Raw genomic sequence first — 25,566 nt, 5'->3', positions numbered from 1 at the left:
GCTGGCGCAAGCGCAGTAGCGACGCTCGATTTCGTTTTCCTGCTCGCGCCTCAGCCGTTGCTGAACGATTGACGGGGGCGGCAGGTCTTTTGTGGTTAAGCCTTTCCGGTCGTGAGGTGACGCTCTACGTTTCCTCAGCAGCTCGTACCTGTACGCTGTATTGTTAACATCAGGGGTGCCAACTTGAATCAAATATTGGGGTTTTTTTTGTGGGGGGGGGGGGCGCAGGAAAGCCCCGCCCCGCACAATCGATCACATGACACTCTTTGAATGGCAATGTCCATCAACTTTGGGGGGTCCTGGCCACCTCAAATATTTTATTGGGTGGTCGAGGGCCCCTCAGGCCCTAGGAGTTGGCTATTATTATTATTATTATTATTAATAATAATAATAATATACCACCCTATACCCGCAGGTCTCAGGGCGGTTGACAGAATAAAATCAAAATATTATTAGCATTAGCATTTGAATTTATCTACCGGCCTGTACACAGAGGTCTCAGGGCGGTTGACAGAATAAAATCAAAATATTGTATTATTATTACTTGAATTTATATACCTCCCTATACCCGGAAGTCTCAGGGCGGTTCACAGAATGAATTATTATTATTATTATTATTATTATTATTATTATTATTATTGTTGTTGTTGTTGTTGTTGTTGTTAGAATTTATATACCTCCCTTTATTATTTGAATTTATATACCACCCTTTACCCGGAGGTCTCGGGCGGTTCACATGAAAGCATATTACTATTACTATTATTATTAGAATGTATATACCTCCCTATACCCCGAGGTCTCAGGATGGTTCACAGTATAAAATCAAAACTATTATTATTATTATTATTATTATTATTATTATTATTATTATTATTATTAACCACCGTTTACCCAGAGGTCTCAGGGCGGTTCCACAAAATACATAATCAAAATAAAAACAGCAACCCAATAACAATCCGCCCCCCCAAAAAACCTACATTTTAAAAGGGCATAGGATTCCAATCAAATCAACCAAAGGCCTGGTGAAGAGGACTGTAGAATGCATGGGATTGCATTGTAAGTCAGTCTGCAGTGTGTGTCTGGGTACATTTCCTCATGGATACATTGCTGTGTGTTTTGTAGCATTGGGGACATCAGATCCTTGTGAGTATGTAAGTGTACAAACTTTGGACCGGATCCAAATTTAGCCTCTGTGTTGGATCCATTGATATTGCTAAGCTTGACAATAGGTTTTCCATCAGTGGAAAAGGAACGGGTGCAATTTTTGGCATATCCCCTCCAGCCCGCTCCAAAAACTGCTCCAAATGGTTGGGGGACCTTCCAAAACAAATTTCAGAAAATGTGGGAGCGCAGACCCTCCCTGTTTTCCAGCTCTGTATTTACAGAAGCTGTCCCGGTTTCTGATTTAACCCTGAAATGTCCCACTTTTCCTTAGAATATCCCTATTTTCATTGGATAAATGTTGGAGGGTATGGAGTCATGTGACCCCTGAGCCAAAGAGATAAGTGACTATACAACAATACTTAAGTTATAACAAGTAACTAAGTAACAGAAGACATCTGAAGGCAGCCCTGTGTTGGCAAGTTTCTAAAAAAATGTTTTAATGTTTTATTATGTTTTTTATACATGATGGAAACCGCCCTGACTGTGGATGGGCAGGGTGTAAATAATAAAATTATTATTAGTAGTAGTATGGAATAGGACGTCCGTATTTTCATCAGAGAAATATGGGAGGGTATGGGGAGGCTGCAGTGGACTGGCAGAAATCACGAAGAAAAGTTTCTCATTCTGGTGGAAATCTTACTGTCAACTGATCGACACTGTTGAATACAAGCCAATGTTCCTCATGCAAAATCTTGTGGAAAAGCCCATGCTGCACAATGTTACAATGCATACAAAACAAAACTCACAAACCCAGCAACATGGAACAATTCCCATGTGCATGAGGTGCCTTCAGATGGTGTTGTATGCCACTTTATGTAGCAAGTTTTAGCTCAGGTGTAACTACATAAATTGAGAAAGACTAACCAACCTTTTAATAATAATAAAAGAATGTAAGATAATATTGCGGGATGTTTACAAACATTTCACATTTTAGCCTGAAGTTGATTTTTAAGCCTGTTACAAGTTGACTAAAATTCAGAAACTGTTTAGCTCATTAGTGTCGTAACACTACAGAGGCAGATAAATTAATTTTTGGACTCCCAAACATATTTTGTACTTGATGAAGTATTAATTACCTTCAAAGAAATTGTTGCTGTAATAGTGGCAGATGTCCTCTTTTTAGAAGAAAGATTTAAAAATCGTTTCCCTTAAAATGAGCAAATATTGAAAGTGTGTATAGAATTGCACACTTGTTTGGGATTAGTAAAACCCATTGCATTCAATGGGATTTACTATAAAAGTTTGTCCGGATACGTAGAATGTCCACTGAAATCTGTGAAACTTTCTTCCAAGTGAACATGTTTAGGATTTAATTACCTTTTATGTTCAAGTTTCCCCCCCTCCTGTGATCACACGTTTTACAATGTTGCTAGCTTTTGAGGATAAAAGTTATATAATTTAGTGAGAACAGCTAATTACTGTACAATTCTATACATGTCTACTCAAAAGTAAGTCTTACTGAGGCTTACTCCCAAGTAAGTGTGTATAGGATTGCAACTTCATGACTATCATAAGATATAACTTGATTAAACTGTCTATTAAGTATTTTAAACATCAAAGATAGTTTGTATCTTTGTCATATTGAAACTTTTGCTTCAATTTTTGCTTGCCCTAAGACAATTATGGAATCAGCCTTGTGAGAATATGGTACAGTAATTTTCTAGTATGTTCTCTTCATTAAAATTCAGTTGGCATTTCCCTGTTCTCTGGCTTAACTGTGGTTTTTGCTGTGCTTTTGTTCCACGTATGAATAGACCTTGTTGAAAGCCAAAGTAGAAGAGCAAACTTTTCAAAGGCAGCATGAATCACTAAGCAGTGAGACTATAACAAAGTGTACGGACAACTTTACTCACAAAACTATTCAAAGTTGAATATTAATTTCTCAGTTTAATGTAAGTATAACAGATTTTAACAACTGGTAAATATGTGGTTAAGTTTTAGTAATCGGTATACTCCATAATTATTCTAAGTGAGTTGGGGGGATAAGTAAAATGGATAAGTTGCATTTATATAACAACAAACTATTTTGTCATGTCATCAAGTACTGTATGCAGTGTGTTTTTAATGCAATCCTATACATTTAATGGGACTTACTCCCATCGGAGTATGTATAGGATTGTTGTAATAATTGTGCTTATTTCCCATTCTGTTGATAATTATGCAGAAGTGAATGTTAGGAAACTGTATATATATATATATATATATATATATAAAATTTATTCAAGCTCTTTATAAAAAGTAGAAGTTGTTAAATGGTTTGGGTATATTGAATTATACTCATTTAATTTGTTGTATGGATGCTGGCCTATATGAAATATTAAGTATAATTGTTGATTTGTTTGCACACTGGGGTTGCTAAATATGAATAGAATGTAGAGTACAGAATTGTGCACTAATTTGAAAATAGTTATTCACTGTGCAATCCTATTATACCCATTTAACTCAGTGGGACTTCTGAGTAGACATACATAGCACTGTGTGGTGATTAAAATTGTCTTCAGCATTTAATAATTCACAATTCAGTCTGTTTTACTGTCTTGGAATGGAGTTTCGAGTATGAAAATAGTTAGGAACACAGCTTAATAATGTGATCCTAGCCATGTTAATGTGAAAGTTTTGTAGAAATATGTAACTCAAAGCATACATTGAAGTAAAAAAGAACGTTCTTAGCTCAACATCCCCGAACAAATATAGAAACAATGTAAGATTTATTGGGAACTCCAAATTCAGAAATAAAAGGAAAATTTATTTTCACTTTAAAGCACCATGACCAAGGAGGAATCTTACAGGGAAGAATTTAGTTATGACAGAATGCCAACCTTGGAGCGTGGAAAACAAGAGAATGGAAATTATGTTCCAGATATTAAATCAAGCGACCTTCAACTATCAAAGAGGTTTCATCCATGTTTTAGTTATAAAACATGGATATATTCTTTGCTGATGGGGGTAAGTATGAAATGTTATCCCGGCCTGGTCAGGGCTAAATAGGTAAGGTTGTACTGGGCAAATATAGTAGGTTAATTTTTATTACATTATTACCCATGTCATTAAATCTGTTTGAAGTTGGAAAGTTTTGATTTTCTAAAAGAAGTATTTACTGGAATTAAGTCCTACCAGTGCCAGCCTAATAATATGGCAAAATGAAGCAATTGTCACAGAGGGCGGGGTCAAAGGTAAAGGATCCCTAGATGGTTATGTCCAGTCAAAGGTGATTATGGGGTGCAGCACTCATCTCGCTTTTCAGGACGAGGGTGCTAGCGTTTGTCCACAGACAGCTTTCCGGGTCATGTGGCCAGCATTACTAAACAGCTTCTGGCACAATGGAACACCATGATCGAAACCAGAGCGCACGGAAATGTTGTTTACCTTCCCGCCACAGTGGTACCTATTTATCTACTTGCACTGGCGTGCTTTCAAACTGCTAGGTTGGCAGGAGCTGGGACAGAGCAATGGGAGCTCACCTGTTGTGGATATTCGAACCGCCAACCTTCTGATCGGCAAGCCCAAGAGGCTCAGTGGTTTAGACCACAGCACCACCTTTGTCTGGTGCCAGCCCAATAATATGGCAAAATGACAGAATTGTCATAGAGGGCTGGTGCGGGGCATGACAAACTGGTGCTCTCCAGGCTACGTTCTCATTAACCTCTTGCCTGTCCAGCCAGGTGGTGAGGGCAGGCTCTCTGCTGCCCTTTCCACTACTCCTCTCTGCCTCCTCTCCTCTTGCTCTGAGAAAAGGATAAAAGGGCCCTTCTGCAGAATGAGGCCCTCTCGGCAGGATGACCAGGAGAGTGCCATTTAGGTCCCTTCCAACCTAGCACAAAAAGAGCTTTTAAGCATTCTGCCTTGCTTGCCTTTAACTTCTGGAATTTCAACCAGTTGGTCTTCAACCACATATGGTTGAAATTGCACGAGTTAAATGTGCATAAGATGTTATCGGATTGTATTTTAAATTGTGCAGGTAGCATAAATTCAAGGTTTTCAAAACCTTTCCAACTGATATGGACTATGCATGTATAAACCACACGAATGACTATAATGTACAATGGTTACCACTGAAATACCATTCCTTAGCTTGACTTTTTTGTTTTTGTAGACTTGTTTGTTTGTTTTCTGAGTGTGTTAATAATTTTATTATAGTTCGTAGTTTTATAACTGGCATTGCTAAGTGTCTAAGTATACATAGGTTGCAATCCTATATATACTCACCTAGAAGTTAATTCCACCCAGTTTTTGGCACTTGGTGTGTTTTGAAGCATGTGATGAATTTGTAACATGTATGAAGTGTTAGGGGAGGAGTGGTACCTCTGGTGGGTCACACATCATGCTCCTGAGGTAGCGTAGGTGCCATCTCGTGCTGAAGGTTGTGGGTGCCTGCAACAAAGGGCTTCAGGTTTGCCCATTGACTGGGAGGGCAGCCCCCACAAATATATTATTGTGGGTGCTGAAGTTTGCTCCAGTGTGAGGTAGTTTGCCCAGCTTTGGTCCCCAACCTGCACTCAGCTCTCACCCATGGCTCCTAGAAGCTGTCAGCATGTGACAGCAGCCACACCCCAGGAAACAGCTTTGACTGGCCGGCCAAACCAGGTGAAGGTAGCCGACGGGTATCAAAGCCTCGGTGTGTTAGGGACTTACCCTGCATGCGAAGACAGGCTCTAGCAGATTAAGCAAATGAGACCAGTAGTTGGTCCAATGGTCAAAAAAGTAGAAGGTAGAAGGAAGTGAGGGGCAGATGGGAAAGTAGCCCTTCCCATCTGGGAAGTCAGCCTGGGAGAAGGAAAACTCTGATCCTAAACCTCTGCTGTATTGCGGGATATCATTAGGAGAAGAAAAGTCCAAGGAATAAACCCAATACCAGCTGGTGGCAAACATGTCAGCGAGGTCAAGAGGGAGGGCGAGTCTTGTTGTTTGGGCAACCCAGGACCTCCATACACACTGCCCAGGCTTGGCTTGCACCCCAGGGAGGTCAGCTAACACTGCGGTTTGACTTCACCCCCAGAGGTTGAGATAGACGGATGCCAACAACAACATGACAATAAAAGTGAAAAATATAGTTCTTGATACTTCTTGGGAATACTGTGGCTATAATAATTTAAAAACTATAATATGCTTGCTTATTAACAGAAAATGTTAGGCACTGAAGCTGCTAGCACACGATAGTTGCAAAATAAATGTTTAGTAGTAGCAGTAACAGAAACTCCTGAGGATTTCCCCTGAGTACTGTACTTTGTTTAACAAGAACTACTAAAAAAATACTTAGAATGCTTCACTGCATAGCCACAAGATGTAGACAAGCTGTCTTTGCTGAGAAGTTTCATTGTTTTGTTAAGCATGCCTGCCAAGAAAGGAGCTTATTTTCTTTAGTTAACTTTAATTTACTGCTTTAGTAAGATTTTATTTTTCCTAAATTGTTGCTGCGAGGGACAGCTAACTGACATCTTTTGCTGAATTCTTGCTGTCAATAGAGGAAGCATCATAAAGAGTTCCACTTATTTTTATGAACATACGGAGCAATTTTAGTCTATTCAAAGACAATGATTCCAGCTAAAATATATAGACTCTACAACACTGAGATTCCCAAAGATTGCTCGTGCTTGGGAGTAAAATATACGCTAAGGAAGAGAGATGACAAGCATTAGAAAAGGCTGAAAGAAAGAATTACACAGAGACTAAGGGTGCTTTCAGGTGACCTGTTTAGCTGGCATTTATCCTGCGTTGTTTGTAGGGAAATTAGACAATGTTGGCTTAGACAATGAACATTCACTCTAATTTGTTTGCAGGGAGGCTAGACGAGGTGGTGTCAAAATGTTATCACACACTTTCCATTGCATTTTCCTTATCACATCACAAAAGTCTGATCTTTTGGGGAAAACAAGTCTGTTGTGCAAGACCTCCCAGTCACCTATAATTGTGCAAGCAGAATTTACCTGTATGTGATTGAATCCCACCCCAAAATAGCAACAGTCTGGAACTATCCAAATAAACTGTTAATGCTTATTACTCTTACCTCTACGTTCAGTGAGATTAGGAGTGAGCAGAGGACTTGCACACCCCTTCCCATTGTGTGAAGAAGGTAACAGCTGAATTTCTGTGGCATTTCCCAACATTGCAGACTCAGGGAAAATCCCGCTTTCAAATAAATGTGGGCTCTCCCAGTGCAACATTACTCTATATAGTGAGGGGTAACTGATGAATGAGGTATACCCAATATTTATTTTCGTTCTCACCATACATAGAAGTGAGTAAAAATATATTGTACAAAGAGGCCAAAGATGCAAAAGGGAGGCCAATGGGAAAGAACATTGTTGAGGCACTAAAACTCATTAAGTATGAAGAGTCCTACTTAAATCCTCTCTGAGTACTGTATAAAGTGACGTGTGAAATAAAAATTTTATTCAAGGATTCCCGACTTTGTTGTAGGGTAGAACTATATGAAACAGTATGCACGCAACTTACGCACATTTAACTTGTATGCATTCAGCTTTACATGCTTGGCTTTATTTTTAATTAAAAAGGGGGCAGACATATGGGGGGGGGGACTCTGGCAATCTCATCCACCATTGCTAGAGTTGCCATACGGACATAGCCAGAATACTGCAGTTGGAAGCAGTGTCCGGGTGGAAATCGCAAAAATGTCTGGGGAAATCTGAATGTATGGCAACCCATGTCGGCAGAGTCGTTTTGGGTGATTTCCCTAAAAAATAGCTCAAAAAACTTCCTTTTTCCTTTACTTTTGCGATTTAGCCATAAGAGCTCAACAACTTTGTGCCCAGCTTTTCACTTTTTGAAATATGGCAACCCTAGCCATTGCACCCAATGTGTGTTGACTATACACAATTTTGGCTTTAGGTGCAATGCCTGGAATGTAAGTTGTGGTCTATATGGCCTTGGCCCAGTATACCTGAAGGAGCGTCTCCACCCCCATCATTCTGCCCGGACACAGAGGTCCAGCTCTGAGGGCCTTCTGGAGGTTCCCTCACTGCGAGAAATGAAATTACAGGGAACCAGGCAGAGGGCCTTCTGGGTAGTGGCACCTGCCCTGTGGAACGCCCTCCCATCAGATGTCAAGGAAATAAACAACTATCTAACTTTTAGAAGACATCTGAAGGCAGTCTTGTTTAGGGAAGTTTTAAATGTTTGATGTTTTATTGTGTTTTTAATATTCTGTTGGGAGCCGCCAAGAGTGGCTGGGGAAATCCAGCCAGATGGGTGGGGTATAAATAAATTATTATTATTATTATTATTATTATTATTATTATTATTATTATTTACTGTACATGTAGTTTTGGGATGTGAATTTAGAGCAAAGAAGCGGTCATGGGGTGGGGGAAATGAGAGGGCTCAACTCTCTGCTTCTTTACATCAAGTTTCTCAAGTTTTCCCCCTGTCTCACATATGGATCTAAACTGATATTTGGCATCCTATTAAAATCCTCAGATGTAGCATGTAAAAGCTACATGTAAATGGGGATGAAGTGTGTACAATTTGGAGAGCAGGAGTAGCAAATCAGGCAAGGTTAACCACCCCCTCCCTCTCACTTCCTGAAGTTGCTTTTCCCCAGTTTTTTTTTACATGCAAAGTGTCTGTGCACAATCACACAGAGCAAGTGCTTGTTTGTGTGTATCTTCCCACAAATCCAATGTATTTATTGATATCTATTTTTATTTAGTTAAATACGAACACTTCCTAAGTTGTTACTCTTTTATATTGTTGCCAAGTCATTGCATAATAGTTCTAGAACTTAGCAGCAAGACAACATGTTCTTTTGACTTATAAAGATCTTTTGATGTTTGGTTTCAGTATCATTAACACAGAGAAACAATTGTTAATGGTTCTAGTATTTGTATTTTTGAAAAGAACTGCCAATTCTCATGAAGTTGCTTAGCTATATAATTTATGCTAATAAAGTAATGTAACTTCTTCATTTCAGACTTGCATCCTTGTTACCTCTGGATTTTCACTTTATTTGGGGAATGTTTTTCCATCTGAAATGGATTACTTGCGCTGTGCAGCAGGTTCAGTAAGCATTCCTTTTAATTTCTGTGGCTGTCTAGAAATATAAATTAGAAATATAATTCAATTTTCTTATTTTCATTATGCTTCAAAGGTCTTATCTCAGATATACGACTTGATCCAGAATTAAACTGCTAACACATGCTCTCTTTACATAATTCCTCACTCTTGATTTCAGAGAAATTGTTTGCTTTAACATAATTGGCAGCAGCTTGCCAATTAAACACTTGGGTTTTTTCGTTTCTGTTTATAATAGCAGATGCAATGTTTAGTTATTGTGTGTTATTTATATTCAAATAAATAATGTAATGAAACATCACATGAGCAAATATCAGGGGCACAGAGAATCCTTTAAATTTCCTTCTCTCTCAGGGTATATTTGTAAGCATGAAGCTGGGGTTGTCTTTTATCTCTGGATGATGTCTTATGAGTTTTGTTCTTATTGTGTTCTTGTGTGCACACACACAAAAGGCCCTGATTCAGTTAAATTAGTTATGACACCAATAGGACTTGAGTGAGTTATGTCCAACTGATTCTCTTAGCTACAGTGGAAGTTTAAAACCCCAGTCCTATGCATTCTATCCTTTCTTACTGCAACATGGAAGACACTGACTTTATCAGTTCATGTATATGAAGATTGCCAATGAGCAATTGACGTTTAATCTTGTGGACCGCCCTGAGATCTTCAGATGAAGAGCAGTATATAAGTATTATGAATAGTGATAACAAAGGTCCGTATAGTTAAAGCTATGGTTTTCCAAGTAGTAATGCATGGAAGTGAGAGCTGGACCATAAAGAAGGCTGAATGCCGAAGAATTGATGCTTTTGAATTATGGTGGCTCTATACTGAAGTCAGTGAGTATAAATTAAGATGGGTATCTACCATTGTTGACTAGGTCAAGTAACAAGAGGAACTGTGACAGATTTACAGGTTCTAAAGTGGCTGCAAAAGGCCCACTCAGTTGATCCAGAAACAGAATTAGAAGGGTGGCATGCACCATGGGCCTTTACTGCTGGTCTTTGCCGCTCTAGCTGCCTTGGGCATGTAATCAGGAAATAACTGCTTTCTCCTCTTTATAAAGAGAAAGGAAAAGAACATTGCTTCATCCTGTTCTGGTTAGGCTAATCTTGGGGTAGGAAACTTTCCCCAGTCATATTGGTGGCGCAAGAGATCCTGCTCCAGTTAGTTGAGTAGTACAACGTCAGTGCAAGAGGAAATGAACTACTGAGGAGGGAATACAGCCTGCTATTGTATCACAAAGCAACCACGCCATATTTACCTGATACCTATCTGCCTATATCTCTGTAGCTTGATGGAAAACAGGGTGCCAACAGTCAGCTGCATCTTATCTCTCTGCTATTCACAGAAAACCATTGACCATGTTGGATGTGTGTTGGAGTTCAACAACATCCAGAGGGCCACTCGTTCCTCATACCCACCTTGGTATCAAGCCTTCCAAGTTCCATTAAACATTTGCTCACTGTACAGTCTGAAAGAATTGTTGTTGTTGTTGTTGTTTAGTCGTTTAGTCGTGTCCGACGCTTCGTGACACCATGTACCAGAGCATGCCAGGCACTTCTGTCTTCCACTGCCTCCTGCAGTTTGGTCAAACTCATGTTCGTAGCTTCGAGAACACTGTCCAACCATCTCATCCTCTTTCGTCCCCTTCTCCTTGTGCTCTCAATCTTTCCCAACATCACGGTCTTTTCCAGGGAGTCTTCTCTTCTCACGAGGTGGCCAAAGTATTGGAGCCTCAGCTTCACGATCTGTCCTTCCAGTGAGCGCTCAGGGCTGATTTCCTTAAGAATGGAGAGGTTTGATCTTCTTGCAGTCCATGGGACTCTCGAGTCTCCTCCAGCACCATAATTCAAAAGCATCAATTCTTCGGTGATCAGCCTTCTTTATGGTCCAGCTCTCACTTCCATACATCACTACTGGGAAAACCATGGCTTTAACTATACGGACCTTTGTTGGCAAGGTGATGTCTCTGCTTTTTAAGATGCTGTAGAATTAGACATTCTTAAGCACATTTATTTCAGTGAACTGAGTTTAAATGTGTCCATCCCTGTACTGGATTGTGGTCATTGTGGATTTTGTTAAAACAACATTCTTATTTTCTGTTATGATTATTTTTCATATCTGTAGCACTTTTCAGGGTGCATTCATTGCACCATGCATCATGTGTGTCACAGGGATTTTGGATGCATTTACCAAACATTCACCTTCCCGTCACTCCATGACAAATCACTTTTGAAACAGAGCGTAGGTCTCAAAAAAAAATTGTGTTTGGGTTATTTGGGGTCTGCTGTTTTGTTTTAAGTCAGTGGTCCCCTCTCATGTGCTAAAGCCCTTGGGAACATCTTAAGTAGATCTTTGAATTGTGACTCTTATCTTTATCACAGTAAGTTTATGTTTAGAGCAGTAGTGGTAGGTAATCTGCAGCCTAATTTCAAAAGCCCTCTGCAAGTTCAGACTTGCCAGAAGAGAGTAGGGAGGAAGAGACAGAAAAAGTGGGTTTCAGAAAGAGAAAAAAACAAACAAACAAAAATTTAGCCTGAAAGATAATGGATTTGCCTAAATTATCCAAAAGCTTTATGGCTGAGATGGGGCTTTTGCTGTGATTTACTATGTTCACATAGGCAAAGTATGTCTATTCTATACTCAGTGGGAAATTTTATTATTCATGAAATTCTAGTTTAGTTTGTAAATTGTACTCTTAATTTTCATTAATTTCTCTCCAGTGTATTCCCTCAGCAGCTGTGAGTTTTGCCATAGCCCGAAACAAAGTTAATGTGGTAAGTACTTTATAAGCTTGGAATGACTGTTAACACTTAATTTCTTTAATTAAAGCAAAAATGAAATATTCTTAATGTGTGTGTGTGTGTTGTTTTTTTGTTTTTGTTTTTACAGATACCCAATTTCCAGATGCTGTTTGTTTCTACATTTGCTATTACAACAACATGTTTAGTTTGGTTTGGATGCAAACTTGTCTTGAACCCTACAGCAGTAAATGTGAGTTCTTAACAATAAAGATAAATTCTATCATTAGTTTATTTGATATTGAGATTGCTTATTTTGTTCATTGTATATATATATATAATCTTTCAAAAAGTTAATCAGATGCTACTTAGGCACTATTTCATAATTTGCTGCTTTTGTTTTTAAATCTGAAGAGACTTTATAGGAAAATACTTTTAATGTTTTAATGCTGGCATGTGTTTGGTCATTTCATTTCCGCTTCTTTCCTTGCTATTATTGGTTCTTAAAGTTCAAGCAACAAATGATCACACATATCAGACAGATTGCCAGCAATTCTCATTCTCAAAACTCTAGGTATAAAAAATTGAGCGAGCTGTTCTAGGCCTGATTCAAAAGTTGCATTTGCATTATGCTAGCCATCGAAAAGGGGGACGCGGGTGGCGCTGTGGATAAAAGCCTCAGCGCCTAGGGCTTGCCGATCGAAAGGTCAGCGGTTCGAATCCCCGCGGCGGGGTGCGCTCCCGCTGTTCGGTCCCAGCGCCTGCCAACCTAGCAGTTCGAAAGCACCCCTGGGTGCAAGTAGATAAATAGGGACCGCTTACCAGCGGGAAGGTAAACATCGTTCCGTGTGCTGCGCTGGCTCGCCAGATGCAGCTTTGTCACGCTGGCCACGTGACCCGGAAGTGTCTGCGGACAGCGCTGGCCCCCGGCCTCTTGAGTGAGATGGGCGCACAACCCCAGAGTCTGTCAAGACTGGCCCGTACAGGCAGGGGTACCTTTACCTTTAGCCATTGAAAAACCATAACTGTGTTGATCCTGTTCCACATGGAAGGTTTGTGTGAAATGGTTCCCTATATGGTTCACCCAGTTTTAAGTATGCCAATGCAAAGCCCCTGTTTTGAGGGGCTAAACTAGAATGGTTAGCCAAACTTCATGAGAAGCCACAACAATGGTGCTCCCATGCTTCCATTTTTCATTGCAAGTGCTCCATTGCAAAGGTCATGCTCTGGATCGGACCGGGTGACATTATAGTAATTATGTAGATAAGTTTATGTTAATCTAAAATTTTTTAATACCTTTTATGCACAGATAAATTTCAACTTGATTCTCCTCATTCTACTGGAAATTTTCATGGCAACTACTGTAATAATTTCAGCAAGGTTTAACGAGGAGTGCTGCAGGAGGAAGAAAGTAAGTTTTTCCTTAAATATTTCTAAAATAGCCTAAAGGCTCTTTACAATCTCTACTTCATATTTACATACTGCCTCAGAAACATAGTCACTGTGATTCTGTCATATAGCTATGATATCAAATGCCTGTGTACTACTGAATATTGGGGTTTTAGGGGTGCATTTCTGCTGGGAAGGAACTCCTTTTTTCTGTATTTTATATGTGCATTACAGATTTTATACAAACATCTTTCTGGCAGTGAGATCAGGAGCTTCCTTTTTCCTTTCCGGATAGCACATTCTACTTTCAAAGATTATCAGTGCAGTGCAATCCCACTTTGTACTGGGCACAGTGGCGGTGGATTGGATAGAGGTATTCTTCTGTCTAGTCTTGCCAGTCTTCACTGTGAAGTAATGCCAGCATTATTCTGCTGGCATGGAGCTTCCTGTTTGCCTCACCAAATGGGGCATGGAGGGACTGACCCATTGTTGTCACATGATGGCGTTGGGCCTGATTGCTGCACCAGCTCCAGGCTGATGCCCCAACATTTGCCCAGGCAGGTACATGCAACAAGGATGTGGATGTAACTGTGACTCTGCCATTCAGTTAAGCCCCACTGGGCAGCGGCCAAGGTTTACGTTGCATCCTAAATCAATATCCACATTGTAACGTCTACAAGTACAGAAAATCTATCTTTGCTGTAGCAATTTTCTTGTGAATACACTGGGCCTGTATATAGTGTGAATACACTGGGCCTGTATATATATAGTTCAGACAGTCCAACATCTCCATACGATGTATTGTCTATAGCAGTGATGTCCAAACTTTTTTCAAAGAGGGCCAGGTTTGATGAAGTGAAGGGCCGTGAGGGCTGACCAAAGGGCCAACCAAAGCTGCTGACCATTTTTTAGGATTGAAGTTGTTGAGTTTTTTTTAGGATTTTACCCCATGAAATAAACTGCCACAGGGGCCAGATTAAACTGACCAGCGGGTCGGATTAGGCCCCCGAAATGGACTTTGGATGTGCCTGGTCTATAGCTTTGCTAGCATATTCACCCATGTAGATATATGAAAATTACAGAACACAAGGAAACGGGGAGCTACAAAATCAAACAGCTTTATTTCACCTTCAAAGCTAAGAAAACTTGCTTGCAGTAGAAGAGTAAGACTAAAATTCTCAAACAATTTATTCTATTTCGCTAATCTTAGGTAGGATCTTACATGAGTTGAATGATTTTTCCTCCCTTAGCACAATATGCGTACATGAGAAAAGAGAACTGAAAGCTGTGTCGGTGTTAGCACGAGGTGTTGCACAATTTCTTGGACAAGGTCTTTCACAACATCTCAAGATGCACACTTGAACTCCTTGTTGTGCCTAGTTTTCTGTTAGCTATTGCGTAACAGTTTGCAGAACGGTGCAGCTGCCAGAATTTCTTTCATTGCAGTATCTCTGGAACTAATCCCCTATCTATGTAATCCTCCCTCTGAGCAAGCTGTTTTATGAATGGTATTGACATTTCAGCTGCAGTACTTCAGCATGAGTGGGTCATGTTAATGAACAGGCATATTTGTGTACATATACATACATGTGTAGATATGTACATGGATAGATTTGTATATCTTGACAGGGAGAGAGGGAGAAATTATGCTGGTGTGTCTTGTATTTTAGTATTTTATGCACACAGATGGAAGCAGCAGGAGGAAAAGGTCCTTTTCACATAAAACACACACAGCTATGTGTGTTATGGGTTGCATGAGTTCAAACATGAATTCCCTTTTAAGTTTTTAAACATAAAGTCGTAAGTTACCAAGTCGTAAGTTCTTCCAATTTGCGGGTAGCTTCTACACCCAGATGACTAATGCTTGGTTAATAGTTTATTTACTCTGATCATCTTTTTCCCCCTTTTAGACGACAATGTATGATAGTGCGATCACATTGAATAATGTCAGCTTTCCAGCACGGATCCTAAAATCCTATTCAGTAAGAGATCTTTGTTTTATCAGTCTTTAAGAATCTGCTATGAATCTTTTATTATATAAAAATCCCAAGCAAATTCTTCTTCTTTTTTAGGTAATTGAAGTGATTATTGGAATTTCTGCTGTGTTTGGTGGAATAATAGCTTTGAATATGGATGTGCTAGTCTCAGGTCCATATCTTTCAGTAACTTTCTTTTGGATTTTAGTGGCTGTAAGTATTACATCATTGAATATAACATTTTATAAACTGTTGTTCACTTTGATGAATAACAGGTTTTTAAATGTACCATCAGTGTCTTATACATATATATTAGGAACATCCTACTTATTCTTGTAAAACTGTCACACTTTATTATTAACAGAATTTGTACACCTTTAAGTAAAAACATTCTGTACAGATAAGAAAGGCTGGTACTCTTGACCAGCATTCAGCCAACTTGCTTCATCTACACAATGATTTCTGCTTGTGCAGTGGACTTTCCCCCTCCTCTTCCTGTGTGCACTCCTCCCCAAATCTGTTCTGGAGGGCTGGGAGAACCCCCAGAACAGATTTAGGGTATGCAGGCAGGGAGGAGAGAGAGGAAAAGGTTCCGTTGCACAAGTGGAAATCCTTGTGCTGAGAGTATGAATTAGTTGGAAGACCACATGGTGTCTTAATTTACAGGACTACGGTATTTGGAAAAGAGCCCAGGTCCTTTGTAGTCAGGCATATTAAAAACAACAACAACAAGATTCAGAAAGGTGTGTGATCTAGTAAAAATCAAGGAATATGAATCAGAAAAAAAGAACAAATAGCTTAACGAGAGATTCTAGCATTTATCCAGGCTCTGTTTCCTTAGAATGAAGGCCGTTGGTTATTTAGAATAGTGGTCTTATTTACACATATATACAACCTGAGTACAAGATGGATGGACTTACTACATTAACAGTCTAACACAAAGGCTAGCTCTTTGCTTCTTGTTCTCCTCCGCACAAGGTGGAGTGGCATTCAGCCAGGTGAGGGGGGAGGCTTATTCCCTCCTCCCAGAAGCAGCATTAACTAGCATTAACTTGTTTCTTTAGCAACATGGCCAACTAGATAGACACGTAAAAAATGTATTTACAAGTCTGGCAAGGACCATTAACTTAAAAGAAACTAGTTTGATCAGTTCAGCAGTTACTTCCAGTGTAGACCATGTCTTACAGATACAAAATTATAGGTTTGGTTGGGACCCACAGGCATCATCCAAACCAACCCTTCAATCCTATATACATACAACTTATTGGTGCAGATAAGAGTTTGAGATGGTATATCCCATTCGAGCTATAATCAAATGCTGACTTTTCTAGTCCCATTGAATACAGCTGGACATACCACTGAATAAATGTGCACTGGGTTACTCTTTAAATCAGTTAGGTAGATAGTGTGTATTTTATAATTTTCCAGTGGGCACTAGGACTCCGCAAAGTGGGGAGCATGTTCCTTCTCTTTCTCAAGGCAGAAAAATGTGTCTCCACTCCAACAGCATCTCTGATTGATTCCCACCCCCCTTACTGGAGTGATAGTTCACTCTCTGGCCAAGTTTGCTAGTACTCCAGAGGAGGGGGTCAGTCAGAGATTCTGTTGGAGTGAATCCTGCCTCAAGCAACAGCAGGAATATGTTGCCTACTTGGTGGTGTCCTAGTGCCCCTTGAAAAGCACCCTTTTCCTTATAAAACAACAAGAAATCATTGGAAGTGCAGTTGGGGTAATAAGTATATTTGCTAATAGGCACTGCTCTACCCAAATATATCCTGATTGGTCCTAAACATTTTCTCATATTTACCGGTAGTTTCTTTTTAGTGTTTTCCCAGTGCCATTGCAAGTCATGTTGCCGCTGAATATCCAAGCAAATGCTTGGTAAGTATATTATTAAAACAGTCTGGTGGAAGCACTTCAATGAACTGATGCAATCATAAATGTTATGGTGAAAATAGGTCCAGTAGAACTTTCTGAAAACTGAACAGCAACTAGACTGATTTAATATTTCTGCCATTTCAAATCTCTTCATTTGGGCCAGAGAGTGATGATATTTTTTCACATAGTTTATGAAGGAGGCATAATGGAATCATTATCTTCTGGGTGCCCAGTGATTCCTTAGTGATCTCCAACAAATTGGCTTTATAGATGTTTATGTTTCTTCAAAAACTGATTGGATAGGAAATTAATAGTGGGTCAAAATGCTCTGTACTACGTCCAAAAACATTGCAATCCTTATTTATTGCACTTTGATGCTCTCCATTCTATCCAAAATGTTACCATCTGCTACATTAGCTACATAAAGCATAGTGAGAATTCTTTACTGGCTCACATACAGTATCAAACTTTATGATCTTTTCTTTCACCTGCTCTGTTTTTTTGGCTTTTTCATACATAGTTATATCTCTCCTGTGATGCATTTCAAAGCTGGAGAGTGTAAGCATTTAATAGTGTAATGCTATGTATGTCTACTCGAAAGTAAGCTTCATTGGTTTCAATGGTACTTCCTAGTAGGTGTGCTTAGGAATGCAGCCTAAGTATATCTGTAATCACTTTTGGTCCCAGCTGTGTGTGTAATGTTTTACTCTCCTTTCCCCCCATATCTGTTTTGTTGTCTTTCTCCCTTATTCACAATTATCCAAAGCACCACACAAATGGAACACAACATGCAGTTCTTTAGAGGGGGCTGGGCCTTTGTCTGGATGTTACGAATACCTTGGGTGCTCTGAATACACACTTAATAATATGAGTTCTAAAATATTTATCAATGTAAATACTTCATACTCCTCATTCACTTTTCCAGGGACTAAGCTTACATTTTTGAATTTCTTTTTATGAATAAATTGCAACAAACTTCATTTATGCAAGCTTGCTCAGAGACACAAGAATACATACATGAATCTTTTTTTAATTAATAACAAATATCTATCTAATCACAATTCTATGTTTCATTTTAGGTAGAAGTCCTGATTGCCATAAGCAGTGTTACATCTCCATTATTATTCACAGCTTCAGGATACTTGTCCTTCAGTATCATGCGAATTGTTGACATCTTTAAAAACTATCCACCGACAGTTAAAGTATGTATTGCTTTTGAATTACCAAGCAAACAATCAATGTCTCTTGTCAGTGTATTGTGACCAAGGCCACAATGTTCCGTACAAACTACTGCTTTCTATTCTAAATGGTCCTAACTTTTATAAATGCTGTGATTCAGGGTTTTTTATGTGTGACTTTGGAACACGTAAGGAGAGAAGTAGGAGTATTGTGTTGTGTGCAAGCAGTGGCGTAGCGTGGGGGGTGCAGGGGGGGCCGGCCGCACCGGGCGCAACATCTGGGGGTTAGGGTTAGGGGGCGCAAATCCACGGGTTAGGGGGCACAAATTACTTGCCTTGCCCCGGGTGCTGACAACCCACGCTACGCCACTGTGTGCAAGCAGGATTGCTTTGGAGGCTGAGAAATTGTGAGCCAGGATCAGGAGCCAAAGGGAAGCAAGATCAGAGAGGGAGTGTAGCATATTTAAATTTTGTTGTTGTTTAGTCGTTTAGTCGTGTCCGACTCTTCGTGACCCCATGGACCAGAGCACGCCAGGCACCTCTGTCCTCCACTACCTCCCGCAGTTTGGTCAAACTCATGCTGGTAACCTCGAAAACACTATCCAACCATCTCGTCCTCTGTCGCCCCCTTCTCCTTGTGCCCTCCATCTTTCCCAGCATCAGTGTCTTCTCCAGGGAGTCTTCTCTTCTCATGAGGTGGCCAAAGTACTGGAGCCTCAGCTTCACGATCTGTCCTTCCAGTGAGCACTCAGGGCTGATTTCCTTAAGAATGGATGCATTTGATCTTCTTGCCGTCCATGGGACTCTCAAGAGTCTTCTCCAGCACCATAATTCAAAAGCATCAATTCTTCGGCGATCAGCCTTCTTTATGGTCCAGCTCTCACTTCCATACATCACTACTGGGAAGACCATGGCTTTAACTATACGGACCTTTGTTGGCAAGGTGACATCTCTTCTTCTCAAGATGCTGTCTAGGCCTGTCGTTGCCCTTCTCCCAAGAAGCAGGCGTCTTTTAATTTCGTGGCTGCTGTCACCATCTGCAGTGATCATGGAGCCCAAGAAAGTAAAATCTCTCACTGCCTCCATTTCTTCCCCTTCTATTTGACAGGAGGTGATGGGACCAGTGGCCATGATCTTCGTTTTTTTGATATTGAGCTTCAGACCATATTTTGCGCTCTCCTCTTTCACCCTCATTAAAAGGTTCTTTAATTCCTCCTCACTTTCTGCCATCAAGGTTGTGTCATCTGCATATCTGAGGTTGTTGATATTTCTTCCGGCAATCTTAATTCCAGTTTGGGATTCATCCAGCCCAGCCTTTCGCATGATGTATTCTGCATATAAATTAAATAAGCAGGGAGACAAAATACAGCCTTGTCGTACTCCTTTCCCAATTTTGAACCAATCAGTTGTTCCATATCCAGTTCTAACTGTAGCTTCTTGTCCCACATAGAGATTTCTCAGGAGACAGATGAGGTGATCAGGCACTCCCATTTCTTTAAGAACTTGCCATAGTTTGCTGTGGTCGACACAGTCAAAGGCTTTTGCATAGTCAATGAAGCAGAAGTAGATGTCTTTCTGGAACTCTCTAGCTTTCTCCATAATCCAGCGCATGTTTGCAATTTGGTCTCTGGTTCCTCTGCCTCTTCTAAATCCAGCTTGCACTTCTGGGAGTTCTCGATCCACATACTGCTTGAGCCTTCCTTGTAGAATTTTAAGCATAACCTTGCTAGCATGTGAAATGAGTGCAATTGTGCGGTAGTTGGAGCATTCTTTGGCACTGCCCTTCTTTGGGATTGGGATGTAGACTGATCTTCTCCAATCTTCTGGCCACTGCTGAGTTTTCCAAATTTGCTGGCATATTGAGTGTAGCACCTTAACAGCATCATCTTTTAAAATTTTAAATAGTTCAGCTGGAATACCATCACTTCCACTGGCCTTGTTATTTGCAGTGCTTTCTAAGGCCCATTTGACTTCACTTTCCAGGATGTCTGGCTCAAGGTCAGCAACCACACTTCCTGGGGTGTACGAGGCATCCATTTCTTTCTGGTATAGTTCCTCTGTATATTCTTGCCACCTCTTCTTGATGTCTTCTGCTTCTGTTAGGTCCTTTCCACTTTTGTCTTTTATTATGGTAATCTTTGTACGAAATGTTCCTTTCATATCTCCAATTTTCTTGAACAGATCTCTGGTTCTTCCCATTCTGTTGTTTTCCTCTATTTGTTTGCATTGCTCATTTAAGAAGGCCTTCTTGTCTCTCCTTGCTGTTCTTTGGAAATCTGCATTCAATTTCCTGTATCTTTCACTATCTCCCTCACATTTTACTTGCCTTCTCTCCTCCGCTATTTGTAAGGCCTCGTTGGACAGCCACTTTGCTTTCTTGCATTTCCTTTTCATTGGGATGGTTTTCGTTGCTGCCTCCTGTACAATGTTACGAGCCTCCATCCATAGTTCTTCAGGCACTCTGTCCACCAAATCTAAATCCTTAAACCTGTTCGTCACTTCCACTGTGTATTCATAAGGGATTTGACTTAGATTGTATCTTACCGGCCCAGTGGTTTTTCCTACTTTCTTCAGTTTAAGCTTGAATTTTGCTATAAGAAGCTGATGATCTGAGCCACAGTCAGCTCCAGGTCTTGTTTTTGCTGACTGTATAGAGCTTCTCCATCTTTGGCTGCAGAGAATATAATCAATCTGATTTCGATGCTGCCCATCTGGTGACGTCCATGTGTAGAGTCGTCTCTTGTGTTGTTGGAAAAGCGTGTTTGTGATGACCAGCTTGTTCTCTTGACAGAACTCTATTAGCCTTTGCCCTGCTTCGTTTTGATCTCCAAGGCCAAACTATATTTAAATTACCTATACATTATTTGGCTGCATTCTTCCAGTTTACCATAGCATGCTGGCTAAGTAAAAGCTAGTGAATGTATGTAACATTTCCCCCCTGTGATATCACTTGTGCAATTTCTAGTTCTTGAGATGTTTTAGAGATGCTTATCAGTTGATTGAAATCTGTTTATCTGTTGCTTGCAAATTTGCATCTTGCCAAGAACGTCAGTTTCAGGAAATAATTTCAGTCATACTGTAAAGCATGACAGGTTTGTTCTTGCCAGGTATGATTACTTAATGTGCTGTGGTAACGGAATGTGCTGGGACTCCCAACCACAGATGTCCAAAACAAAGGTCTCAGCCATTTTAAAACACGAGATACGGAAGCATAGGGTACATGGCCTTTCCCCAAGGTATTATGCTACTACTACTGTTTGAGTTTATACACTGTCCTTATTCTTGTACACATTGTAATGCATAAATTATTATTTCTTGTGCACTATAAGAAGTGGGGAAGTATAAGCTACAACTTTAGTTCCTATAATATCAGGAGATTATTTGCCAATTTATACCCAGTGTTAGCAATTATTTAGAGTAAGTCTATGTAGTATATGTGGGACACGGGTGGCGCTGTGGGTAAAACCTCAGTGCCTAGGACTTGCCGATCGCATGGTCGGCGGTTCGAATCCCCGCGGCGGGGTGCGCTCCCGTCGTTCGGTCCCAGCGCCTGCCAACCTAGCAGTTCGAAAGCACCCCTGGGTGCAAGTAGATAAATAGGGACCGCTTACCGGCGGGAAGGTAAACGGCGTTCCGCGTGCTGCGCTGGCTCGCCAGATGCAGCTTCGTCACGCTGGCCACGTGACCCGGAAGTGTCTGCGGACAGCGCTGGCTCCCGGCCTATAGAGTGAGATGAGCGCACAACTCTAGAGTCTGGCAAGACTGGCCCGTACGGGCAGGGGTACCTTTACCTTTTTACCCAGTGTTAGCAATTATTTAGAGTAAGTCTATGTAGTATATAATGAGTACAGCAGATCTGCCATAATGTTTTGTGGTTTTCCCATAATTTCCCTAATGACTATAATGTGGCCCATAGTTGCTGCTTTCTGCAAGGGAGAACTGGAAGGCGATACAGTGGTACCTTGGTTCTCAAACTTAATCCGTTCCGGAATTCTGTTCCAAAACCAAAGCGTTCCAAAACCAAGGTGCGCTTTCCCATAGAAAGTAATGCAAAACAGATTAATCCGTTCCAGACTTTTGAAAACAACTCCTAAAACAGCAACTTAACATGAATTTTGCTATCTAACAAGACCATTGATCCATAAAATGAAAACAATAAACAATGTACTGCAGTCACACAATCAATCAGTAGCTGAACTGGGTTCCACACAGTCACAAAAAAAAAAGAGCCACAAAAACGCAAAATAAATAGCAAAAACAGACAGACCTCAGTGTAACACTCAAAATGGAAGTGTGGCACTCAAATAGGAAGCGTAACACTCAAAACGGAACACGTTCAGCTTCTGAAAAAAGTTCGCAAACCGGAACACTTACTTCTGGGCTTGCAGTGCTTGGGTTCCAAGTTGTTTGAGTACCAAGGCATTTGAGAACCAAGGTACCACTATAGGGAGGTTAGCACTGTGCAGAAGCACTGAATTGGCTCTATCATATCATGTCAACTCCCCTTTCCCTCCTGGTCAGTGGACAATGAATCTTGCCCAGAGGCTAGGCATGCAATGGCAACCCTCCTTGAGTTCTGAGTGGGAACAAGTGCTGATCATAGCCCTTAGAGACTTCATGGGAGTTGGCACTTTGTGGGCACAGAGAGAAGGAGGAATAAGTAAAAATCTGTTTTCTTACAAGTCAAACTATGGAAAAACTTTGTAAATCTGTTTCCTTTTGCATTCACATAATAAGGAAATATATACACTTGAATGTGGTATGCCTGGGCATTCACACTTCATATTGGAAAATTCATGCTAATAAATGGTGACAAAATATGCCGCTGGCTCCCAAACCAGGACAGAATGGCCTTTGAGGATATAGAAGTTTGATATTGGAAGTAAGGGGAAACCAGAGCATTGCAGGTGCCTCCAGTAAATGTGACCTTTGGAGGCAGAAAAGTGTATAACAGTTAGCATAACTAAAGGCTAAAGCCTTTTCTATGTGTGTATTTATTTTTTTAGCAGTCTTACGACGTGCTCCTCCTGCTTCTAATGCTGATGCTGTTAATTCAAGCTTTCCTGACTACTGGCACTGTCATATTGTGTGTAAGCTTCAAGGCAAAAATGAAGATGCGGGACTCAGTGTGGGCTGTGCCACAGATGAACAAACAAGAGTACAAAACAACAGAGGTGAGGGATGATTTCACTTTAAAATTGGTGTAATTATGGAATGTTGCTGATCCTTTCGGTTTCATTGCCAGCACCCATCACAGTTCTTCTTTAAAATACAGATTTATTTGTAAGTGAATGTTATATTGACATGGCTAAGTGTGAACAAGCAAACATGTAGGTTCCTAAACTGCAGATTGTGATTCGAGGACCCGCCCCCTTAGCTTGGGATTAGAAAGACACATGGACACAGTATTTAGGTTTATGGGCTAGAAAAGGCCACAACTTTATTGATTACAGCATGTGAGAGGTATTGGCTTAGGCATTGGAATAACAGCAAAGTTGACTCCACCCACTTGGAGAGGGGTGAGTCTAGCGGGGGTTAATCACCAGTAGAGGGAGCCTGTTGATGCAAATACAACTGTAAGCTCTCCCCTGATGTCACCAGGGGTCAGGCCATGACCACCAGCCCAGCAGGGCGTCGGACAGGATGCACGACCGCCGGATTCCTTTAACGGAATACCCATAAGTGAAGGGGTAGGCGATGGCCACACCCTGCCCTTCCATACACCAACCACACGTTCCAATGCCTAACCGCCAATACCGGAAAGTTGTGACGAGTTGCTACAAGGTAGGCGAAAAAAACCAAGTGGCTGGTGCCAATTTGCCAGATGGAAAAAACTCCTACCAGGCCCCCTAGGCAACCAGGGTGACCAACCACAGGTCCATAGCAAGGTCAGGTGCAAAAGGAATGACTAGAGGGAGGGTGGGTGGGTGATCCGATGATGATCCCGGCAGCGCAATGAGGGAAAGGGGGCTGCCACGGCCGCGTTTAAGCGTCTAAACCCCGCCCCCGAGCCTGCAGCTAATAGGCAGGCTCACTGGGGGGGGGGGCGTGTCAGTGATGGCATTGAGCAGGGGCCGGAACGCCCTCTGCTCAGCGCGGGAACGGTTCCTGATCACAACGCCTCCCCTCCGTGAGGAGGAGAGGATTTTTGGCTAAGGGTGCTTCTACCCTTGCTGTGCTGTCTAGAACGAAGCCATGGTTTGGCTTTGTGTTTCTTCCAGACCCAGGCTCATAGCTCCAGGCAAACCACAAGCTGTAACTAAGTTTGTTCATGGTTTACCGCTTATGCTTAATCTAGGGAGAGGACCTGATTCAGATTGGGACTGCAGTAAAGTGGTGAAACTGGTACGTGCCTCCAAAGCTGCCTGGGCAAACAGCAGTTGGGGGGGGGGCATTTTGGTCAAGAAAATGGCATGAAGGAAGGGGTTAGATCCCTCTCACCCTGCACTGCAGTCCCAATCTGGATTAGGCATCTTCACTGCTACTACTTTCTTATAAAAATGCAAGACGTGGAAATGTGATCACACATCTAATGTATCATCTAGTGATTTACCCATAGTCTGGATTCTTCCATTCTAAATTGTCAATAACAATTTTTTTGTAGGTTTCCAATAACAGCATGAAGGATTTCGACAAAGAGAAGGCTTGGAAAGCTGTTGTAGTGCAAATGGCCCAGTAATCTGGATTTAGGAAACTGAAACAGGAAAATTGCTGGAATAAGGGCATGCTAGCCTTTGCATTTGCAAGTGTTATGGGCACAGTCACAAACATCATGACAGCCCTACTGACCACTTCCCTGTGGTTTCCAAATACTAGAATTTAGTCAGAATGTTAGCACCATGCAGTCTTCCTTTAAAACCTCTCATGCCTTTCTAATAACTTAGAAATTAGCATAGCTTCAAGTTTGCAACACAACTTGTTTCAACAGAGTGTGTCTTTCATTTTAGAGTACTAGCATCTTAATTGCAAACCGACTCTACAACCAGAAACTGCCAATTAGAAATTAAGTCCATCTGAACAGCTAAACATAAGTAACTGTGTGGTAGGTCTTGCTTATTGCAAGAGAACTAATATAACCGCTGGTATTCAGTTGATGTTAACAGACACATTTATAAAGTTACAAATGCGTGTCATCGTTGATGCTTTTGCTTATAAACTTCACTTTTGTAGGAGTTAAGTCCTTAAGAATTGCATATTACTTTTGTATAAAA

General features: G+C 40.9%; 1 protein-coding gene across 3 annotated transcripts; it reads left to right on the top strand.

The window, feature by feature from the left end:
• The first annotated feature begins 10 nt into the window (after positions 1 to 10).
• On the top strand, positions 11 to 25,566 carry MLC1 (modulator of VRAC current 1). 3 transcript variants are annotated; one of them, XM_028747291.2, is made up of 13 exons: positions 11 to 116; positions 2,919 to 3,056; positions 3,927 to 4,110; positions 9,092 to 9,181; positions 11,917 to 11,970; positions 12,086 to 12,187; positions 13,244 to 13,345; positions 15,234 to 15,305; positions 15,396 to 15,512; positions 17,124 to 17,180; positions 18,257 to 18,379; positions 23,362 to 23,529; positions 24,960 to 25,566. In XM_028747291.2, the coding sequence occupies exons 3-13, from the start codon at positions 3,931 to 3,933 to the stop codon at positions 25,032 to 25,034; spliced, it is 1,140 nt and encodes a 379-aa protein (XP_028603124.1). In that variant the 5' UTR covers positions 11 to 116; positions 2,919 to 3,056; positions 3,927 to 3,930; the 3' UTR covers positions 25,035 to 25,566. The 3 variants fall into 3 exon arrangements, with proteins under 3 accessions (XP_028603124.1, XP_028603123.1, XP_028603125.1); XM_028747290.2 differs by having other exon boundaries at positions 19 to 150; XM_028747292.2 differs by lacking the exon at positions 11 to 116 and adding an exon at positions 965 to 1,056.

This window comes from Podarcis muralis, chromosome 10 (genome assembly GCF_964188315.1).
Source record: "Podarcis muralis chromosome 10, rPodMur119.hap1.1, whole genome shotgun sequence".
NCBI lineage: Eukaryota > Metazoa > Chordata > Lepidosauria > Squamata > Lacertidae > Podarcis > Podarcis muralis.
Note: the sequence above shows the minus strand (reverse complement) of the source record. Positions and strands in the feature narration are given on the sequence as shown.